Source organism: Netta rufina, assembly GCF_964035555.1.
Source record: "Netta rufina genome assembly, chromosome: 1".
Classification (NCBI taxonomy): domain Eukaryota; kingdom Metazoa; phylum Chordata; class Aves; order Anseriformes; family Anatidae; genus Netta; species Netta rufina.
The window spans coordinates 30,449,044-30,467,685 of NC_140123.1; the positions used below are offsets into that span (position 1 = coordinate 30,449,044).

Consider the following 18,642-nt stretch of genomic DNA (forward strand, 5'->3'; position numbering starts at 1 on the left):
CATTCCAGGTAATGTGGGAAAGAGGTGGCAAAATCTTTGGCCTCCTCCCAGGGTGAGGAGTGCCCTGCCTGCCATCCTCCGGCTCCTGTCCTGCCACCTAGTGGGATATCTCTGCACATCACAGGCACCCCGAGAAGCAGGGAGCCTAGCATCTGGAGGGCAAACACAGACACCTAGTGGGGACAGGCTTGTTGAAGTCCTCCCAACGGGGCTGGCTAACCAAGGACACAATTCAGCGTAGGCAGAGGTGTTATTTGGCCTTAGAAAAAAATAAAATAAAAAAAAAGCTGTTCGCATCTGGAGGTAGAAGTCATGACCTTGGGTGAAACTCCAGAAAAAAACAGCTAAGATGTGAGATGGAGCTGTGATGTTAAATTGGATGAATGGATGAATTATACCCTCGTTTTTATTTTTTTTTTTATTTTTATTTTTGCAAAGCAGCTGAGTCAGTCAGGTGTGCATCGATTTTACTTATTTATTTATTTATTTATTTATTTATTTTGTGGATGAATTTATAGCTCTCCTGCTCTGCTGTAAAACCAACCGGTGAGTTTAGGGATTGCTGCATGCAGACAGGGCAGAGTCTGACCACTGCAAGCACAAGCAGTCAAATCACAGCTCCCCTTTTCCTTCAGCTTGGCGTGGAAGGAGCCCTTTCTGCCACATATCTCTAATCTGAGTCAAAGGACCGTATAATTTTATGTTCAAATAGGGCTAAAATATGAAACTGTAACAAGATTAAAGCTGTGGGCACTGCCGAACCTGAAAGCTTCTCCCTCTGTGCATGTAATTTCCACACACACCCATCTTGCCATGCAGGACAATGAGCACACTCGTCTCTGGCAACATCCCTTTTCCAAACCCTCTTGTCCATTCTGAATAGGGATACGAGGGAATTATTTTTATCCCCATTGTGTAACCATACTAAACAGGTGTAAATGACAGCACACGGCTCATCTAAGAGTCATCGTGCCACACAGAATAGGGCTAGACAGGACCTGGGGGCAGGCTGTCTCTCTGTTGCAGGGCAGGATCAGATATTATCTGCATTCAAGATGGATCTGCCATGCTTCCTGATCTCACCTCGGGCAGCTTCTAGTCTAGCCTGTCCTCAGAAGCCTGCAGGGACAGGGAGTGCTGTTGACTCCTTGCTTCTCTACTGACAGTCCTGGAACTGCCCAGTTCTCCGTCCTGTGCCTGCACTTGATTGTTCCTGCTCTGCGCTCAGGAACATGACACCAGAGGAGCCATACGGAGGCAAACCGAGATCCCTCTGGTGCAGCATCTGCTCGCTGTCCTCTGGCATTTGCCAGCGGCAGAAGGCTGGGGAGGAGCAGAGGGCCAGGGCCAGGATAAGGCGGCACTTCCCCCAGCACACCCCCGCAGCGTGTGGCTCACAGCCTGTCTCAACCTCATGCTCTCTGTTTAAAAGCCCTCAATGGATTTTCCTTTAGAAAATTGGCCCGATGGTCTCAATAAAGTGTCTTCTGCCTATCCAGGCCGTTTGTCCAATGTGTCAAAATCAGCCAAGATCCAGGAGCAGAATTGGGCTTTTCTACCATAGTTCTAGTCAAATGGACATCTGCACTGCTTCTGAGTGCAGGTGGGATTGCTAACAGACCTTTCTAGCATTCTGAACAGTGGAGCCTTTATCTATCCAATCCTTTATCTATCCAGTCCCTTATCTATCTAATCCATATTCCACTGTGAGTACATTGAACCAGACAAACTACACTGACAGCACAACTCTTTCCAGTGCCTGTCTTGTGGTCTGGGATTCTGGCTTAGTATGCTCTCAAGGGAGCTCCAGGTTACAAATTTTGGTTTGAAATCCAAAAGTTCCCAATGACTGACAGGGACTGAAGGGGGGCACCCCAGGCACCTCCCTGGGGAATGAGCCGAGGCCTGGACGTGGGCCTGGCACGGTGGGGCCATGGCTGGGCAGGGCAGCGCTGTGGGAAGCTGGAGCTCAGCCCTGCTGTGGCCTCACGGGGGCAGGGGCTGGTGGTCCAGGGTATTGACATCAAGTCCTGGGGAACCAAGAATGTCCTATTAAGCCTAGTGTAAACCCTGCGTAAGGAACCGTGGTGACTGCCTGGCTTGTTTTGTGTTGGTCAATCCTTCAGTTTTTCTCCACCAGGCCATACACATCTCAGGGCCCTCTCCCCATATCCAGTATTGGACACAAAACGTTATCACTCCTACGCGACTTTCACAGCCTCCTTAAAGGTTAGAACACACTGCCCAGCTCCACCTCTCTTCCTCAGCCTCACATCTCATTTATTAACACACTGCACCTTGCAGGAGGCTCAGTTGTGGGCAGGATCTCCTCGCTTTCCAGACCATTCAAGGCAAGTCGCCACGATGGGCTGAAAGCGTACTGCTTGCTTAGAGAAAGAATAGCAAAGTAGCAGCTGTCATCTGCCGTTTTAATCCAAGGCACAAGTAATTAGCTGAGCACAACCACATCCAGATGCTAATGTTTAGTGGAATTGAGTAGCACTGCAGCAATTCATGACTAGCTGAGATGCATCTTCCATGCAAGAGGCTTCTCGCACAACTCTGCAGGCACCTGCCTAGAAAATCCTGCTCAAGAGATATTCAAAGGCTTATCTATAAAAACACAGGAATTTGCCAGCCTCTGGGGATTTATGTGTCTCCAGAGATGAGATGCACTGTCGGGAAAACCTGTCATGTCATTTTAGATGTCAATCAGCATCTAAAATGCCCCCTGCTGCAGAGGAACTGACTCCTTCAACAACTGCTTTGAAATGTGTTAACCCTGGCTCCATGTGTGTGGTGTCTACATGGAAAGCACGTGAGGAACACTAAAGTTTTCTTCAAACAATGCTGTTTTCTGGAAAAAAAAAAAAAATGTTTTTTAATGCATTTTCTAATCCACAGGAAGGTTGGGGTGCCCCAGGAGCTGGGAGGGGACACAGCCAGGACAGCTGGCCCAGACTGGCCCGAGGGATGTCCCACACCATGTGGCAGCACACCCAGCGATAGAAGATGGAGGACAGGAGGAAGGGAGGGTGTTGGGAGAGACGGCATTTGTCTTCTCAAGAAACAGATCCACGTGATGAGCCCTGCTCGCCTGGAAGTGGCTGAACACCTGCCTGCCGATGGGAAGCGGTGAATCAACGCCTTGTTTTGCTGGGCTTGTGCGCACAGCTTTTGCTTTCCCCAGTAAGCTGGCGTTATCTCAACCCACGGGATCTCACACTTCCACCTTCCTCACTCCCTGCCCCTTCCCACTGGGGGAGGACTGAGCGAGCGGCTGGATGGCGCTGAGCTGCCCACCCGGGTTAGACCACAGCAAAGCCTACAGCAATTTAAACATCACCAGGATTAGTCCCAGGATTTATTCACAGTTGTCTGCAATTAAATCAGGTTTAGAAGCAGCTCAAGTTAACAGGACGCAAAACCTTGTCAACGCTCCTAGTTTCATTTAAAGCATTTAATATTTGACATCAATTTAGCTTAACTCCACATCAAATTGGTGTTCGCACCAGAGCCTTGACCTATTTAACTGATGCATTTTAAACAAATCCTCCCATTTCGTGGCTGCAGGTCTGAATGCTGCAGGCAAAACCACCTGGAGGTCCATTTACTCTACCAGGAGCGCCAAAGGGTTTCTACCCTCACTCCAATAAACAGGCAACCACTGAATTTGTACGAGGTTAATTGATGCTACTATAGAAATATTCATTTTTTTCTAGAACAGTCTCTTCAAGATGAAACCAAGTCGATGCACACCTACAAAGTGGATGTTTTTAGCTGCATATTAAGCTGCGGAGAAGGAGCCAAATGTTCTCCCGTCACTCAGCCCACTGCTAAAGACGTAAGCTGCTCTTCTTCCACTGTGGCAAGGCTCGCAAAGACAGGGAATAGCTCTTATCAGGCCAGCTGACACCGATTAAAAGCACGAGTTTGGGGGCAGAAGCCCCTTCTTTGGGTCTGAAGTGGTCGTAGAAAGCAAAACACGGTGGAGAACAACCACATAGAGATTTAGATTATGTAAGCAGCTGGGCCATCTGAAAAAAAAAAATGAAAAGGAAAAAAAAATAAAAGGCACTGGGATATGGAGCAAAGGAAGGGATAGCAGAGGAGGAGGAGATATAAAGAAGAGCTCTTTTGACCCCCACGAAGAAAGCAATGAGTTATTTACTGCCTAGGAGGGTGAGGGACAGGGAACTGCATCCTGTGAGGAGGACGAGGGACAAAGAATTGCACCCTGTGCCCTGGTACTCTGTATGTCAATGCTGTGATTCTGAGAGCTCCTTTAAGTCTGGGATTGCTAGCAGCATGGAGTGTTTTAAGCCCCATGATGTCTTCTGAAGGTCTTTTGTCAACGTCCCCAAAGAATCAGGGCTCAAGGGAGGTCTATGTCTATTTTAATGGAGCTGAGGTGAGATGTGGAAGCGTATACAAGGGGGGTAAAATGAGGCCTTGGGCAGCATTATTGCCCTTAGTATTCTGCCTTTCACCTCAGGCAGATTTCTGGGCCTAATCCTTGGAAGGAAGGGAAAGGGGAAAGGACAGGGGAAAGGAAAGGACAGGGGAAAGGAAAGGACAGGGGAAAGGACAGGGGAAAGGAAAGGACAGGGGAAAGGAAAGGACAGGGGAAAGGAAAGGAAAGGGGAAAGGAAAGGAAAGGGGAAAGGAAAGGAAAGGGGAAAGGAAAGGAAAGGGGAAAGGAAAGGAAAGGAAAGGAAAGGAAAGGAAAGGAAAGGAAAGGAAAGGAAAGGAAAGGAAAGGAAAGGAAAGGAAAGGAAAGGAAAGGAAAGGAAAGGAAAGGAAAGGAAAGGAAAGGAAAGGGGAAAGGAAAGGAAAGGAAAGGAAAGGAAAGGAAAGGGGAAAGGAAAGGAAAGGGGAAAGGAAAGGAAAGGAAAGGAACATTTCTCTTTCCCCAGTCACTCCATCAACAAGAAGTGGCGTGTCTGTGTGCAAACCGACGTATCTGAGGGAAGGAGGAGGAGCCTAACGACCTCCTAATCATTATTTAATTATTATAATTTGATTATCATAACTTAATTATCATAACTCGCTCATTACGACCGTTTACTGTCACTTCCAAACCGCAGCCGAGCCCCTTCGCGGGGGGGGGGGGGGCATCGCCGTGAGGGGAAGATGAGGGAGTTTGGGGGGGGGGGGGGTCACGAAATGGCGGCCGCGCGGGGGCGCGCGCGCGCGCGTGCGCGGCGGGGCCCAGGGAGCGAGGGCGGGCGGGCGGCTGAGGGAGGGGGCGGGAGCGCGCATGCGGCGCGGTGACGCGCCGGGGCCGTGCCCGCTATATGAGCCCCGGCAGGCGCTGACTCGGCCCTTTCCGCCTCGCTGCCGGCCGCCCGCCGCCGCCCGCCCGCCGCCGCGCAGAGCACTCCGGCCGCTCCTGCCCTGCCCTGCCCTCCGCCTCGCCCCCGCCACCATGATCATCTACCGGGACTGCATCAGCCGTAAGGGGACGGGGAGAAAAGGGGGGGAAAAAAAAAAGGGAGGGAAGGGGGGGGAGGGAGAGGGGGGGGAGAGGCTCGGGTGTAGGCCGGGAGCGGGGCCGCGCATGCCTGAGGTGGGGGGGGCGGCCCCGAAATGGCGGCGGCTGACGGGCCCGGTGTCTGTGTGTCCGTGTCCGTGTGTGTGTCTGTCCGTCTGTCCCCGCAGAGGACGAGATGTTCTCGGACATCTACAAGATCCGCGAGGTGGCGAACGGCCTGTGCCTGGAAGTGGAGGGCAAGGTGAGTGCGCACACCGCCCTTTTTTATTTAAGGGGGAGGTGAAAAGCTGTTTTTAGGGTGTTTTTTTTTTAATGGGGTAGCCTCAGAGGGGTTGGGGGGACCCACAGCCCGTCACAGGGCTGTGGTGAGGCCACCAAAAGGGGACCTGGGCTCGGGGCACCCCCCCTCGGGCTGCAGAGCCCCTGCCTCTGGTTGTGGCTCTGCAGCCCTGCCCTGCTGTCTGTAGGTGTGTGAGAAGGGCAGGAGGGCCGGGCTTTTCCGCAGAGCCTTGAAGTTCTTTGATGTCTCTAAATCTAGATGGTCACCAGGACAGAGGGTCAAATTGATGACTCTCTAATTGGTGGCAATGCCTCTGCCGAAGGTCCTGAGGGAGAGGGGACAGAAGCCACGGTCATAACTGGTGTGGACATAGTGATAAACCACCACCTGCAGGAAACCAGCTTCACAAAGGAGTCGTACAAGAAGTACATCAAGGACTACATGAAAGCGTAAGTTTGGGGTTGGGGGGGGTTCTCTGGGCAGGACTGCTGGGCTTCTAGGGCACAGACCTCAAAAATAGCATTGAGCTTTACTTTTAGTGGATGCTAGCTCTAGTGCAGGTGCCAAACTGGCTGTGAAATTCGGTGATGTCTTAATACCTGGCAAAACTGAAGCTCTAAAGAATCAATACTGGACTATCGAAGCTTATCTTGGCTAAGGTGGAAGAGCAGATCATGTGCTCTGGGTATTATTTGTAACCTTGTTGTTTTCTTTGGTTCCTCTGTGCCAAACATTTGTGTGGAGGGGGTGGGGTGGCAAAGGGGAGCTTCCTGAGCTGGACAACTTAAATGCTCAAAGCTGTGTGTAAAAAGGAGCTGTTTCCTAGTTTAAAACATAGTTCCTATTGCTCAGACTTGAGTGGGCTGGCATTACAGGTGAAAGTGCTTTTTCTGTGGTATTGATGGATAACGCTCTTGGTGCTCTGGAAATGACTTCTTTTTTTTGTCTAGCACAAAGCTACAAGTAAAGTGAGCTTGATGTGACTGGTAGGCACTGTTCTTCTAATTCCCTAGCAAAACGAAGTTAAAATTTTGTGGGTTGGTTTTCTGGAGGAGTGGGGGGAAATGCAACAAAACCAGTGACTGCTGGTAACTTCCTGCTATGGTGGGATGCTGAAGTCAAGAGGCTAAAATGTGTTTTCAAAGCTTGCTTTTCTCCTTCCCAGAATCAAAGCCAGACTTGAGGAACACAAGCCAGAGAGAGTAAAGCCTTTCATGACAGGGGCTGCAGAACAAATCAAACACATCCTCGCCAACTTCAAAAACTACCAGGTAACACAACCTTTACTTCCTCACAGCAGTGCTTTGGTCATACAAGCTGAGATTGGTTTATCTGCTCGATGGCTTGTTGAGTTCTGAGGTCCCCTGTTGTAGGGACGTCTCACTTGGACTCTCTCTGAGGGTGTTTGGGGTCCTGGGAGTCAGGAAGGAGAAATAGTTGGAGGACTTCTAAGTGTTTGGGGATCTTCCTTCAACTTTTGTGGTGCTTGTGGTGACAACTACAAGTTCTGTGGGCTTAAAGGTGTGGGAGGTGAATCACTCTGGCCCCTATTTCATACTTCAATGTTCATGGCAGTGTGGTACTAAAATGGACAGTTCTCAGAGAGCAACCCCCCTGCAGCTGGTCGGGGAGGCTTTTAAACTTGGCTTGGAGATGTTTTTTGTGTATTGGGCAGTGTCTGCTGGTGATAGCTCACAGAGTGTCTCAGTAACGCCTTTCTCTGAAGTTCTTCGTAGGAGAGAACATGAATCCAGACGGCATGGTGGCCCTGCTGGATTTCCGCGAGGACGGCGTCACCCCCTATATGATCTTCTTTAAGGACGGCTTAGAAATCGAGAAATGTGTAAGTGCTGACTTGAAGCGGGTCCACGTGCCCAAATATGTCACTGGCTCTTCAGTATCTCTGCTAAAAGCTGAAGGGTAGCTTTAAAAACATGAAGTTCCCCCAAGTACGGGCTGGTGGCTGCTCTGTGTTACGTAAAGTGGCCGAGGCTTCCCTTGTGTGCCACTGAATCACGCCGAAGGGGGCATGGCTTCACGGGGGGCATGGCTTCACGCCGTGACTCACCCTGACGTAACCGCCGAGAAATGCGGGAGGAATCGAATCGCCGCGGGGAGCGGTGTGCAGCTGGCCGTGTCCTCAGACTGTCAGTCTGGAAACAATGCCCCTGACGGAAACGGAGCGCTTTTATTTTGGATTCCTCTGCTGTGGGTTAACTCCGGAGCGCTGCACTTTATCGTGGTTCCCTCTTTTGCTTTATCTGCCCTTTATTTTGTTATGTGAGGGCTGTTTAAATACTGCCCTGAGTTTGGGAACATGGTAACACCTGACTGTGTTGCCTTACTCTGTGCTCAGGCAGCGCCTCTGCTCTGCTCTCTCTTTAATTCTGGGTTTGAATACGATAGCAGTGAAACATTATTTAGATCCCAGTATGTTTTGGCTTATTCTGGGAGTGCTCCTGTAAGAGACAGCTTAGAGCCTGTCCTAAAATTGAGAGGAAATCCCAAACTTGGTGTGTGAAGGCTGGGAGTGAGCGTTTGGTCCGGCCTGGCCAGCAGCTGGTGGCAGCTGCTCCGCGGGGTGACAGAAACGCTCAGCATCCTCTGATAGACCACGAGCGATTTCCCAGTGGCTCTCTGGTTTGCACTGAGATGCGAAAAGAACTTCCTTGTGCTTTCTGCCTGCCTGGCCGTGGCAGCTCAGATTGAATTGGGGAACACAGGAATAAGCTGCAGGAGCTCGCTGTGCCGGTCGCGACCTTGAGCTAACGCTCGCTGCTCTCGTTGCAGTAACGGATCAAACAGTTTGGCTTCGGATCACCCGTCTTCATAGCTGGCTGCTGTTTCTTCTTCATCAGCACAACACCAGGAATCGGCGATGTCTAACAACTGGACTGATGTCATCTTGAGCTTTATTCACTTAATTTTGACCCTGATTTGGAGTGGAGGCATTGTTTTAAAAAAAGAAAAAACAAAACATCTGTCATGTAGGTTGTCTAAAATAAAACTCATTTAAACCCATCGTGACGCGGACCTTCATCTCTAGCGCTTGCGCAGAGACTTCCACCTCTGGGAGAGGCACCAGAAGTAATTGGAAAATTTAAAAAGAGGATGGAATATGTGCTGCTCGAGTAAGTGCTGGCTGAGCTGCTCTGTCAGGTGAGGATGTTTGGGTCCATCCTCAGACTGCGGGATTAAGGTAGGATGGAGCAGGAGCCCAACACCCGCACTGAGCGGTGGCGCTGGCTCCTCTCAGGCAGCCAGGAGCGCGCTGAGCAGACCTCATTTGGGTGCGGGGCAGGGTTTGGGGTCAACCCAGGTGCTCACAGCTCGCCGTTCTTGCCAGGAAATGCATCCTTTGACAGACCTGGAGCAAAAACCCGTTGCTTCTCGGGTTCTTGTGGAGATGTGACAGCAACCGGCTCCTTGCGCTTTCTGCCTGCCCGCCCCGTGGCAGTCCGGATTGAAGAAGGGAGCACAAAGGCCCCGAGGCAGCCTCGAGCTGCAGTGCCAGCAGGGGTTTGGGGACAGAAAGGGCCTGAACGGGGCCGGGCACAGCCTCACAGATAGCCCAAGTGCAAGCAGAGGGAGGTTTGTGCAGCGGTCAGATAAGGAGCGGGCTGGGAGGAGTGAGATAGGGGCTGGAGGTGGGAGCAGAGTGCCCCGAGGAGCTCTCTGAGGGGTGCCCATCTGAAACACGCCCGGCTGCAGTTGTAGGAACTCCTTTTACATCCGCAGCCCCTGCCCAGGAAGGGCTGGGGGCAGCTGTTGCTCTGGCTGCGGTATGAGTGTGGGGTAACCTGAGCAGCCGGGATTAACGCTCCCCTGCCCTCAGCCAAGGGGAGGTACGCTCAAAATGTGGGATAAAAATAAAAATCAGCGAGCTGGTCCTCGCTCTACCAGCAAAGGGCTTCGTTTACCAGGTGAGGAAAAAGGAAAGATCACTCCAGTGAAAAAAGGAGTTCCTTAAAGGCTGGGGGAGTTGCTGCTCTCTGTTCCAAGCAGCTGCTTTTTGGGGCCAAAAACACTAACTGGGGCTGAGAAGCTGCAGAGGCAGGGCAGGGCTAGGGTTTGTAGCGGTGCTTTGGGGTTGCTTCTGTGGGAGGAGTCCCCGCTCACCACAAACAACCCTGATAGCAAAACAGACGGAACTGCAGGACAGCTCGGCAGCAGCTGCAGCTTATTTTCATGTTTTGAACACACTTATCAGCCTCGTACCCTGCATTCCTCGGGAAAGCATTTCTGCAGCTGCAGGGCTCTGCCATGGGAAGAGTCCAAACCCCCGGAGCGGGTGAAGAGGCTCCAGGAGCGATCTTTGCCCTGGCAGCTCAGGTTTCAGCCCCGCACGCCTTCACCAGCCCGGAGCCAGCTGACAGGTTATAAAAAGAAAAGAAAAAAAAAAAAAAGCCAGCAGCCTCCCTCCTTCCTTCATCATTTCCTACTTCTGTGCCTGACCACGTGGCGCGTCACGGCTGGCGGAAGAAAATCCCGTGCTGGGTGTGCCCGAGGCTCTCCTCGGCTTTTCCCCTCCGTGCCTCTTCCTCCTCTTCACAGCTTTGCCTCCACCACCTGGGTTTTGATTGCTTGGGCTCAGCCCTGTCTGCAAATCCACTTTTTGGGTCATTTCCTCCCTTTTTAATACATCTCTCCAGCCTGCATGCAGTGATGCGTTTGGGAAAAGCCTCCCTCACGCCACCTCAGCTCTTTGCGCTCCTGCTGACTGCCCGGGGTGAGCGAGACACCTCCCGTTGACCTCTCCACCCCTGTACCCTTGCTTTTTTTTTTTTTTTTTTTCAGCTGTCACACTCAGAAAGCCCCTGGAAATTTGCTCCTGGGGGTGACTCTGTGCTCCGCTCCCCCCTGGCTGGCATGGTACAGACCCAGCAGGTTTGGGCTCATTCTCACCTGCCGGCTCCAAACCAGGTTGCCCAAAATGCTAAATATTAGCATAAATAGATAGAAATAGATATAAATATCCCTGCAGGGGACTGGAGGAGGCCCGGGGAGCACACGCCGTACCGTGACCGCCGGCTTCCTGGGCTCCTTTTCACAGCTTTCAAATATCTTCCGCCGCAGCCGGCGGGCTGGGGCCTCCTGCTCGCGGCACTGGCAGGATCTGTGGGATCACTCCGGGTCCGTGGGACACGCTCAGCTGTTCCTGAAGCCTGGACAGAAGGCTGGGCGCCGGCAGGAAGCATCAGCAGGCAGGGACTGAGAGAAACAGCTCTGAAAAACATGATCTGAGTGAAACCACAATGTGTGACATGCACAGAGAGCGGGGCGCTTGTTTTACAAAGCTCCTAGGGCACTGGACCCCCTCCCAAGCTTTTATTCCTTCCAAGTGCACCAGTAGTGGTGTGTTGGCTTTTACAGTAGCCCAATTATTTTATTACCGTGTGCAGAAGTGATGCACACGTCTGAAGGACCAGAGGGAAGTGACAGCCACGCTACAAAACCTCACCTGTTTCATTTACAGGCACACCAGTGAGGTGTTTTCCGTTCCGTTTTCTTTGCTCTGTTTTCTAACACACGAGCTTTGAGATCACAACCCAGCAGTCCTGTGCCACCTCCCTCCCTGCTCCACCCCTACAGGATGCCGAATGCACAACCTTGCAAGGCACACTTCAGAAATTGGGGAATTAGGACCCAGATACCTTAAGAAATCTTCCCCAAAAGACACAGAAACCCTGTGACAACGCCACCACTAAATACATGTTTGATTTTAAATTCATACCTAAACTATCAAAATCGTAACTCGCTTTCAGTCAATGAGGCAGATCGGTGCTTGGTACAAATTAAAATAATGCTTTTATTGGTGTGCTGAAGCATGAAACATAGATAAAATAATATTAATAATTAAAAAAAGAAAAAGATAAATCTGTTCCTTGATGTACTTAGTAGACAGACATTGCCTTTTTTTTTCCCCAGTAGCCACCCAGAAGGGATTGTCTTCCTTCCCCCACAAACTGCCTTTCCTTTAGTTTTTTTTATTTATTTATTTGCTCCCACGAAGCTTGAGGACTGTGCTGAGCACCACGGCTGGGCTGTTTCTCCCAAAAGGAGCACAGCGTCCGTGCCACCAAACGTTACACAAAGCACTGAGCATCTCTGCAGCCTCGCAGCTAAAGCCCTGGCGGATCCCAGCAGGAGCAAAGAGCAGGAACTCGGCTCTACAGGAAGGCAACAAACAGAGTCACAGCTTCCTCCAGGACACGTTTTCCTCCTGAGTTATCGAGGCTTAGAAAAAGCACGAAGCTATCCAGAAAAAGCAAGATCTGAACTCACCGGATTTCTAATAAAGATAAATCTAATACAAGTTTATTCTATAAATATTATTTTTTTTGTCCAAAGACAAACATTTATAGAAACTTACAAGAAATATTCCTGTGAAAAAGAAACGAGGCTACGGAAAATTACAAAGGATTGGTTGTTTGGATTTTAATTGAGCCTTGCGCAGCTGGGCTGTGCTCAGTTCTGTCTGGAAACCCACAGCAGCTCCCTCGGTGCGGTCACTCCTCTGTAGTCCTCTCCTGCTTTGTAGGGGTTTTGTTAATCGCTCTTGTCTTCCACTTGGTAATGTCTGTATTCCGGCTTCAGCTCCCACGTGTTTTTGTGGGTCCCCTTCACGTTGTAGATGCCTATTTCGCGGAGGATTTCTTTCAAGTATATCTGAAAGGAAACAAAACCCAAGCTATGAACAAGCTATAAAGGCACGCTTACTTCGTTAGCATGACCAATTAGAAAATAACCTGACAGGCAGCAAAACCACCTTTCTTTACACAGTTGAGCAGCACTGCTTTGATGAGGACCCCACTGAAATTAAAGGAGGCTGTAGTGAGGTGGGGGTTGGTCTGTTCTGCCAGGTGCCTGGTGACAGGATGAGGGGGAAGGGGCTAAAGTTGGGCCAGGGGAGGTTTAGGTTGGATATTAGGAAGAATTTCTTTACCGAAAGGGTTGTTAGACATTGGAACAGGCTGCCCAGGGAAGTGGTGGAGTCACCATCCCTGGAAGTCTTTAAAAGACGTTTAGATGTAGAGCTTAGGGATATGGTTTAGTGGGGACTGCTAGCGTTAGGTCAGAGGTAGGACTCGATGATCTTGAGGTCTCTTCCAACCTAGAAATTCTGTGATTCTGTGACTGTGAAATGAACACCACCAGATATTTCAAGACATTTCAAGATGCCACCCAACCAGCTGCTCAAAGATCTCACCCAGGCTCCCCTCTGCCACAGAGGGCAGGGAGAATCCTGCTGGGATTTCATGAGCCCGGCTAAAAGCTCTTGGCTTGTCGGTAGAGGAATCAGCTCGCTTGCACTGGGATTTTTGGTATCTCAAAACCCTGTCTTCTTCTGATCCCACCCAAGCCCCGAGCTGTTGGGTTTCATGCCATTTTGCAAAGCTTGAGGCGTTTTATTGCTGCCTCGTTTTTAGAGGAGGGTTGAGTAGGTGCCAGAGCATTTCCTAACACACTCAAATATTAAGACTAGGAAGGGAAATTCAAACATTAGAGGAAATTAGGGGAAAAAAAAAAAAAAAAAAAAAAAGCAGAGGTCTGCTAACCAGTAGTATGAACTTTGACACCAGACAGCTCCCAGCTACCCCCCCTCCTTTCCTCCTTGTATTAACCACCAGCAATTTGCTGCAGTTTTTTTCAAGAGCCATTTGCCTGCTTGTTTGTTTAAATATTAATCAGCGCTGACTTGGGCTGATCGCCATGGCAACCGCAGGCCACGGTTTAAGCATCTCCACGTTGAATTCATAATTGCTTTCGTCTGAACAATTTAATCCTCCGCGAGTGCTTACACTGAGCAGGAGTTACGGGCACCCTTCTGCTTTCTGTGGCTGCACCGACTCCAGGCTGTAACAGGGCAAAGCTTTGCCGATGACCCCAAAAAAGAATCGCCCGGGCTCTTCCTTACACTCTGCTTGTGCTTTGCCAAATGGAAAAACTGGGAAATGAGTAAAAATACGCTTTAAAAATCCAAGTGTCTTTTAGAGAAGGGGATTGTTACTCTCACTCATGTTACATATGAAAATTTAGGAAGCCCAAACCATCCTGATCGCACACTAACAATGATGTTTAGGTGCACGTAGCAAAATGATCCTTAAAAACCTGACCCAGAGCATCCAGGGCTATCCAAAAGAGACCACTTTGTCCAGCAGGATGATTTATATACCAGATGGGATGCACTTCTGGTTTCTTAGGGTATTTCTTCAACCAAGGTGGCCACAAATGGAGACGAGGGTGTTCACTCCCGGGATGATTTCAGTCTTTGAGCGTGCAAAGCCCAGCAGGTGGCAGCAGGAGACCGATTTGTCCCTGCACACCTTTCCAAGCGCCCGCTGATGTAGAGCTGCTGTCATTATTTGGCAGCCGGGTCGCTCAAACAAATGTGCTCACTACAGCAGCAAGGAGGGTGCAAGCGCTGTTGTGCGACAACGCTGCTGTTGTCCAGTGTGTTTTTTAAGAGGTGATGAGAGCAGGTGAAGATGCTGTTGATTTCAGGGATGTGTAGATGTGTTTGCTTGCATCTCCCTGGCTTTGTTTGCTATCCCCGTGTGTGCATGTGAGCTAGCTGTTGGTGCCACCGCCAGATACTTCAGGAGATGGCGGAGTGTGGGAGGGAGAATGGCACTTGGATTCAAGGTTAAGCTCCACTCCTCACCATGTGGACGGCTTCGTGAGAGTAAAAAATGAATAAAAATGCACTTAGGCAGGTGAAGTAGAGCAAAATGCAGTTACTGTGCTGAGAGAGCTGATCTCAGCTGGGAGCCAGGGCTCCAGCTGGGATGGGAGAAGCACGAGGGATAATCCTGCTCTTCTTCACCCATCTGGAGAGCAAGCGGCGTGCCCAGAGGACACGATGGTTCCTCCCATGAGATCCCTTCTTCCCCAGGCAGCAGGACCCACCTGCATCTTCAGGCAGGCTCAGCCTGATGCTACGGCATCACGAGAAGCCACTCACCTCCACATTCCTCCGCAGTGCCAAAAACCACACGTTTGAACCTGGTGAGCACTGATCAGGGACCTGTAACTGCTTCTCACAGAAAGTTTCTATGTATTTGTATACACGTAATCATAATACATAAATTAATCTGTGGGTAATCTGTTTGTATGGTTAAGGCAGCCTCTGCTCTGTTACACATCCTCTATTTTAAATAAAAATTGAAATGCTGTTGTAGAATTATGAGATAAAAGGATTTTTGGAAAGCGGAAGGAGGCATTAACTTCCAAGCTCTGAAAACCCTCCTGAAACTTTCAGCAAAAGAAAACCCCAAACAGACTGAGCGTAACCATTACTTAACGCTGAAAGGTAAGAAAAAACTGCAACCAGTATACGCTGTTTTGAAAAAATACAGTTCCTATTAGACCACTGGCTCCGTTTCTTATAAATATTTGATTGCTGACATAAAAAGCAGGTTTTGTTCTCAGCCATTAGGCCCAAATCTGGAATTACCGCAACGTTTCCAGGGAGTGCTCTGTATTTTCATCTGGGTAGATGGCAACAGATTTGCCCACTAATGCAAATCGTTACTTTTCATTAAAAAAGAAAAACAAATAAAGCCGGGTTTCCCTAACGTAACAGCAGTTTGCATTCAGGAACAACTCATTTTGGGAGATCATGGTCTCAAAATAAAGATGGCAGCAACTTCCCATGCAACATGCAATGTATTCTGCAGCACGGATTCCACTTGCTGTTTGCACTTACCGTTGGGTACGAAAAATACCCTTATTTATTTGTTATTTCCCTAAAAAAGACTTTGATTCCCTCGGAGAAGAGTACTTTTAATATTATTAGCCAGCGATGTAGGCACCTAGGACTTCATTTTAACCAGAGCTGCCGAGACAGCAGCAGCAACGTTTTTTTCTCACTTCTGAAAATAACCTCAACATTTAGAAACCAGAGGAGAAATTACAGAAAATCTGAGACGCTCTGACAGAAAATAAAGCAGCGAACACCCAGCAGAGACTAATTAACAGCCAACCTCTGTGCGGCACGGGGATGGCGTGCCTATTCAACCTGTTGGCATTTGCATGGTTTTTTAGGAGGCACTGCTAGCCTGAGAGCAATGGGGTCACAGTGGGAGCCAGAAACGAATACTTTATTTTCAGAAAAGTAAAAATAAAAAAAAAGTTTCAGGCCAGAGGCTGAAGTTTCTCAGCATCAGGGAAACGTGCAGATGGGGTGGAAGCTGGCAGCGCAGTGGGAGATGACGGCCAGCATTTTTAAATGGAAATGAATGCCACCAGCAAGTCCCTACAGAAATTTCTAAAGAGTCCAGTTAGGAAATTGTGACAGCTTAGTTTTGATTTTATCAGCGTATTGGCTACCCACTGAATGAAGAAAGACATCAGGAAGATTTGCTTCATTTAGAGAATCCAGGCATGAGGATGCTGGAAGGACACGGACACCTACTGCAAAGATCCACCTGGGAATTAACAGCAGATCCTAATCCTCGCACACAGGATGAAACTGAGACCGCACAGATCACTCAGGGGAAAAAGTCTAACAGCTGGAACGATGTCAGGAACCCCCAGGTAAATAAGAACAGGGGGGCTGTCATCTAGACCTTGCCTATGCAGCTGGTGTACCATGCTGTGGGCATTCAGGAGCATCTACTGACAGCAGAGATCCACGGTCATGACTGGAAATTTATCATAAAATCATTTATCAAGTAATAAAATTCATCTGAGGTATTTTCCAAACACAAAATACCCTTGATGTTTAATCCTTGGGGAGATGACTAAGACAAAAGCTGGATCATCTTGCCCCACGTTTGGTGCTCAGTGAAGCAACCTGTGTCAGAAGCACAGTTCTTCCAGGCTGCTTTGAGTTCACGCAGCGCCAGGTATGTTCCAGAGGTAAGTGCCTCCCAGGGAGAAGAAAACTTTTGTTCTCCCATGGCTTAAGTGGGAGTTGCAGAAGACTATTTCTAGCTGAAGTCATGTTTGGTGGGATAAATCTGCATCTACTTGCATTCCAAATTATCCAGATAGTGACTGTCACACCTATCTCTTACTTAAAAAGAAAAATCCTAACATTTTCTTGCCACTGCCTTCGTATCTTCCTCCCATTCCTTCCTCCTTCTCAGCTTCCATGATCTACCCGCCGCCTCTGCCACGCAGATAAGGAGTTGACTCATTAGATAAATGAATGAAATAGAAAAAATGAATAAAGTATCCAGCTAGTTTCTTCCAGGATACTACAGCACTGTGAAGCTGCATGTATTTGAATTAAGGAACATCTCTGTGCAGCTTCATAACCACACGGATTGTGCACCTTATACTACACAAATCCCCTGGTATGGATATACTTTCTCCTCAGCATAAAATGAGCAAAACTGGTAAGCATCTCCATTTTCCTTCCTCTTTTTCAGAGCAATGGATTTTTCCATAATCCAGCTGTCACTGCTCCTTCTTCTGCCCTTAGCTCTAACAACTTTTGAAATTGTTGCTCCGTTTAGACTCAAACATAATCAATTTCCCTTGAGTTTGCTGCAAACTGCAGCTGGGTTGTGGGCAGACATCAAAGCCAGCTGTGCAACACGTCCAAAAGTACAAAAGATACCAACATCTTAGGAGAAAACAAGCAATAGCAGCTGCTACAAATGCTGTGCAACAGAAGCCAGTGACCCATAAAACGAGGCCAGTTTCAAACTTGACTCCAGGAGCGTGGGCAGGGGTTGGGAGCACGATGGTGGGTGAGGCTAAGGTAATGCAAATCACAGGGAAAAAGTCTTTGGTAGTCCTACCAAATAACCTGTGCATGCAGAAAAAGCACACAGCTCCTGCAAACACTTCTAATTTTCACTCTGCTAGAACTTTATCTCTTCTGCGTGCCTGTTTGCGATAAAGCCAGCAGACAGAAGGAGATAAAAGCATCAGCTATACAATTTCCTGACCTGTCATCCCATCTTCTCAAGAACTACAGCTGCGTTTGGTTGGCAAGCAACAATCACCCACTTCGTCTGCTGCTGTCTCCCTTCACTCCTGCCTAGTCTACAAGGAAACCTTGAGCAGGGGGGAGAAAGGAAAGAACTGGGAAGTTCATGTTCATAAAGGAGAACTCTACTCTAAGATTTCTTTTGTTTGGAAAGGAAATTGAGTGCTTTTAGGGATGCCCGATCTCCTAACATACATTCCTAACACAAATAACGTTCGCGGGAGACATCACAGCATTAGAGAATTTGGTTTCTTGTCTTAAAGAGAACCTAAACAAGCGAGGGACAACTGAGGCTACTTAAACCACCTCTGCCAAGGAAAAGTGTACTCATTGCAGTGCTTCCTTGGCATCCTATACAGTTCTACCAGAGTCTACTTAAAACCTGGAGATTTCCATTTGTTGTAAACACATTTAGAGATGTGGTATGGAAAGCAAACATAAGAGCAACTACAGAAAATGCTTCTATTAAAAGACTACAGGTACGTACCACTGGCTGTTTGGTTATGTCCACCAGGTCTTTAATGTTGTAATACTGATGTTTCTCAAAGGCAGAAAAGAGCATGTCCAGCACTTGTTGTTTATCAGCCCGAGCCCGTTTCCCATCTTCTTTCTTTTTCTTCTCGTATTCAATCTACCAATTAGATACAAAACATGTTTTAAAGACATTCATATGGAAAGCTGTATAATTCTTAGTGCTGAACATTAAGACATAAAAAAAACTATAATAAAACATTGTTCAATGACTCAGTGCTTTTCATCTAAATTTTTTTTTCTTTTGAGCACTCAAATGTTCTTTTATGAACACAGACTAAGCATTTTGTCCTCAGTACAATGAGCCTTTCAGATATGTATCTCTGCTTTAAGCAGTAAAAAAAAAAACAACAAGGATAACAAAAAAAGCAGAAACAGAGCCTGCAAGATGTG

At 48.6% G+C, this 18,642-nt stretch overlaps 2 protein-coding genes across 2 annotated transcripts in view; one reads left to right on the forward strand and one right to left on the reverse strand.

Annotated features, from left to right (window-relative positions):
- Positions 1-5,301: 5,301 nt before the first annotated feature.
- TPT1 (tumor protein, translationally-controlled 1) lies at positions 5,302-8,795 on the forward strand. The gene is made up of 6 exons (XM_084306204.1): positions 5,302-5,456; positions 5,662-5,735; positions 6,033-6,223; positions 6,940-7,045; positions 7,501-7,617; positions 8,565-8,795. The coding sequence occupies exons 1-6, from the start codon at positions 5,429-5,431 to the stop codon at positions 8,565-8,567; spliced, it is 519 nt and encodes a 172-aa protein (XP_084162330.1). The 5' UTR covers positions 5,302-5,428; the 3' UTR covers positions 8,568-8,795.
- Positions 8,796-11,565: 2,770 nt separating this feature from the next.
- Positions 11,566-18,642, reverse strand: part of GTF2F2 (general transcription factor IIF subunit 2) — an 83,274-nt gene continuing 76,197 nt past the window's right edge. The window contains exons 8-9 of the mRNA XM_084302087.1: positions 18,206-18,349; positions 11,566-12,443 (exon numbers count right to left, since the gene is read on the reverse strand). Of these exons, the coding sequence (XP_084158213.1) occupies positions 12,324-12,443; positions 18,206-18,349 (264 nt within the window). The 3' untranslated portion in view covers positions 11,566-12,323. The remainder of the gene's footprint in view (positions 12,444-18,205; positions 18,350-18,642) is intronic.

Excerpts from the sequence above, each read along its gene's own strand:
- TPT1 (XM_084306204.1), top strand. The coding sequence starts at position 5,429 with ATGATCATCTACCGGGACTGCATCAGCC. Across the intron at positions 6,224-6,939 it reads ATCAAGGACTACATGAAAGC|AATCAAAGCCAGACTTGAGG; the intron begins GTAAGTTTGGGG and ends TCTCCTTCCCAG. Across the intron at positions 7,046-7,500 it reads CCAACTTCAAAAACTACCAG|TTCTTCGTAGGAGAGAACAT; the intron begins GTAACACAACCT and ends CTTTCTCTGAAG.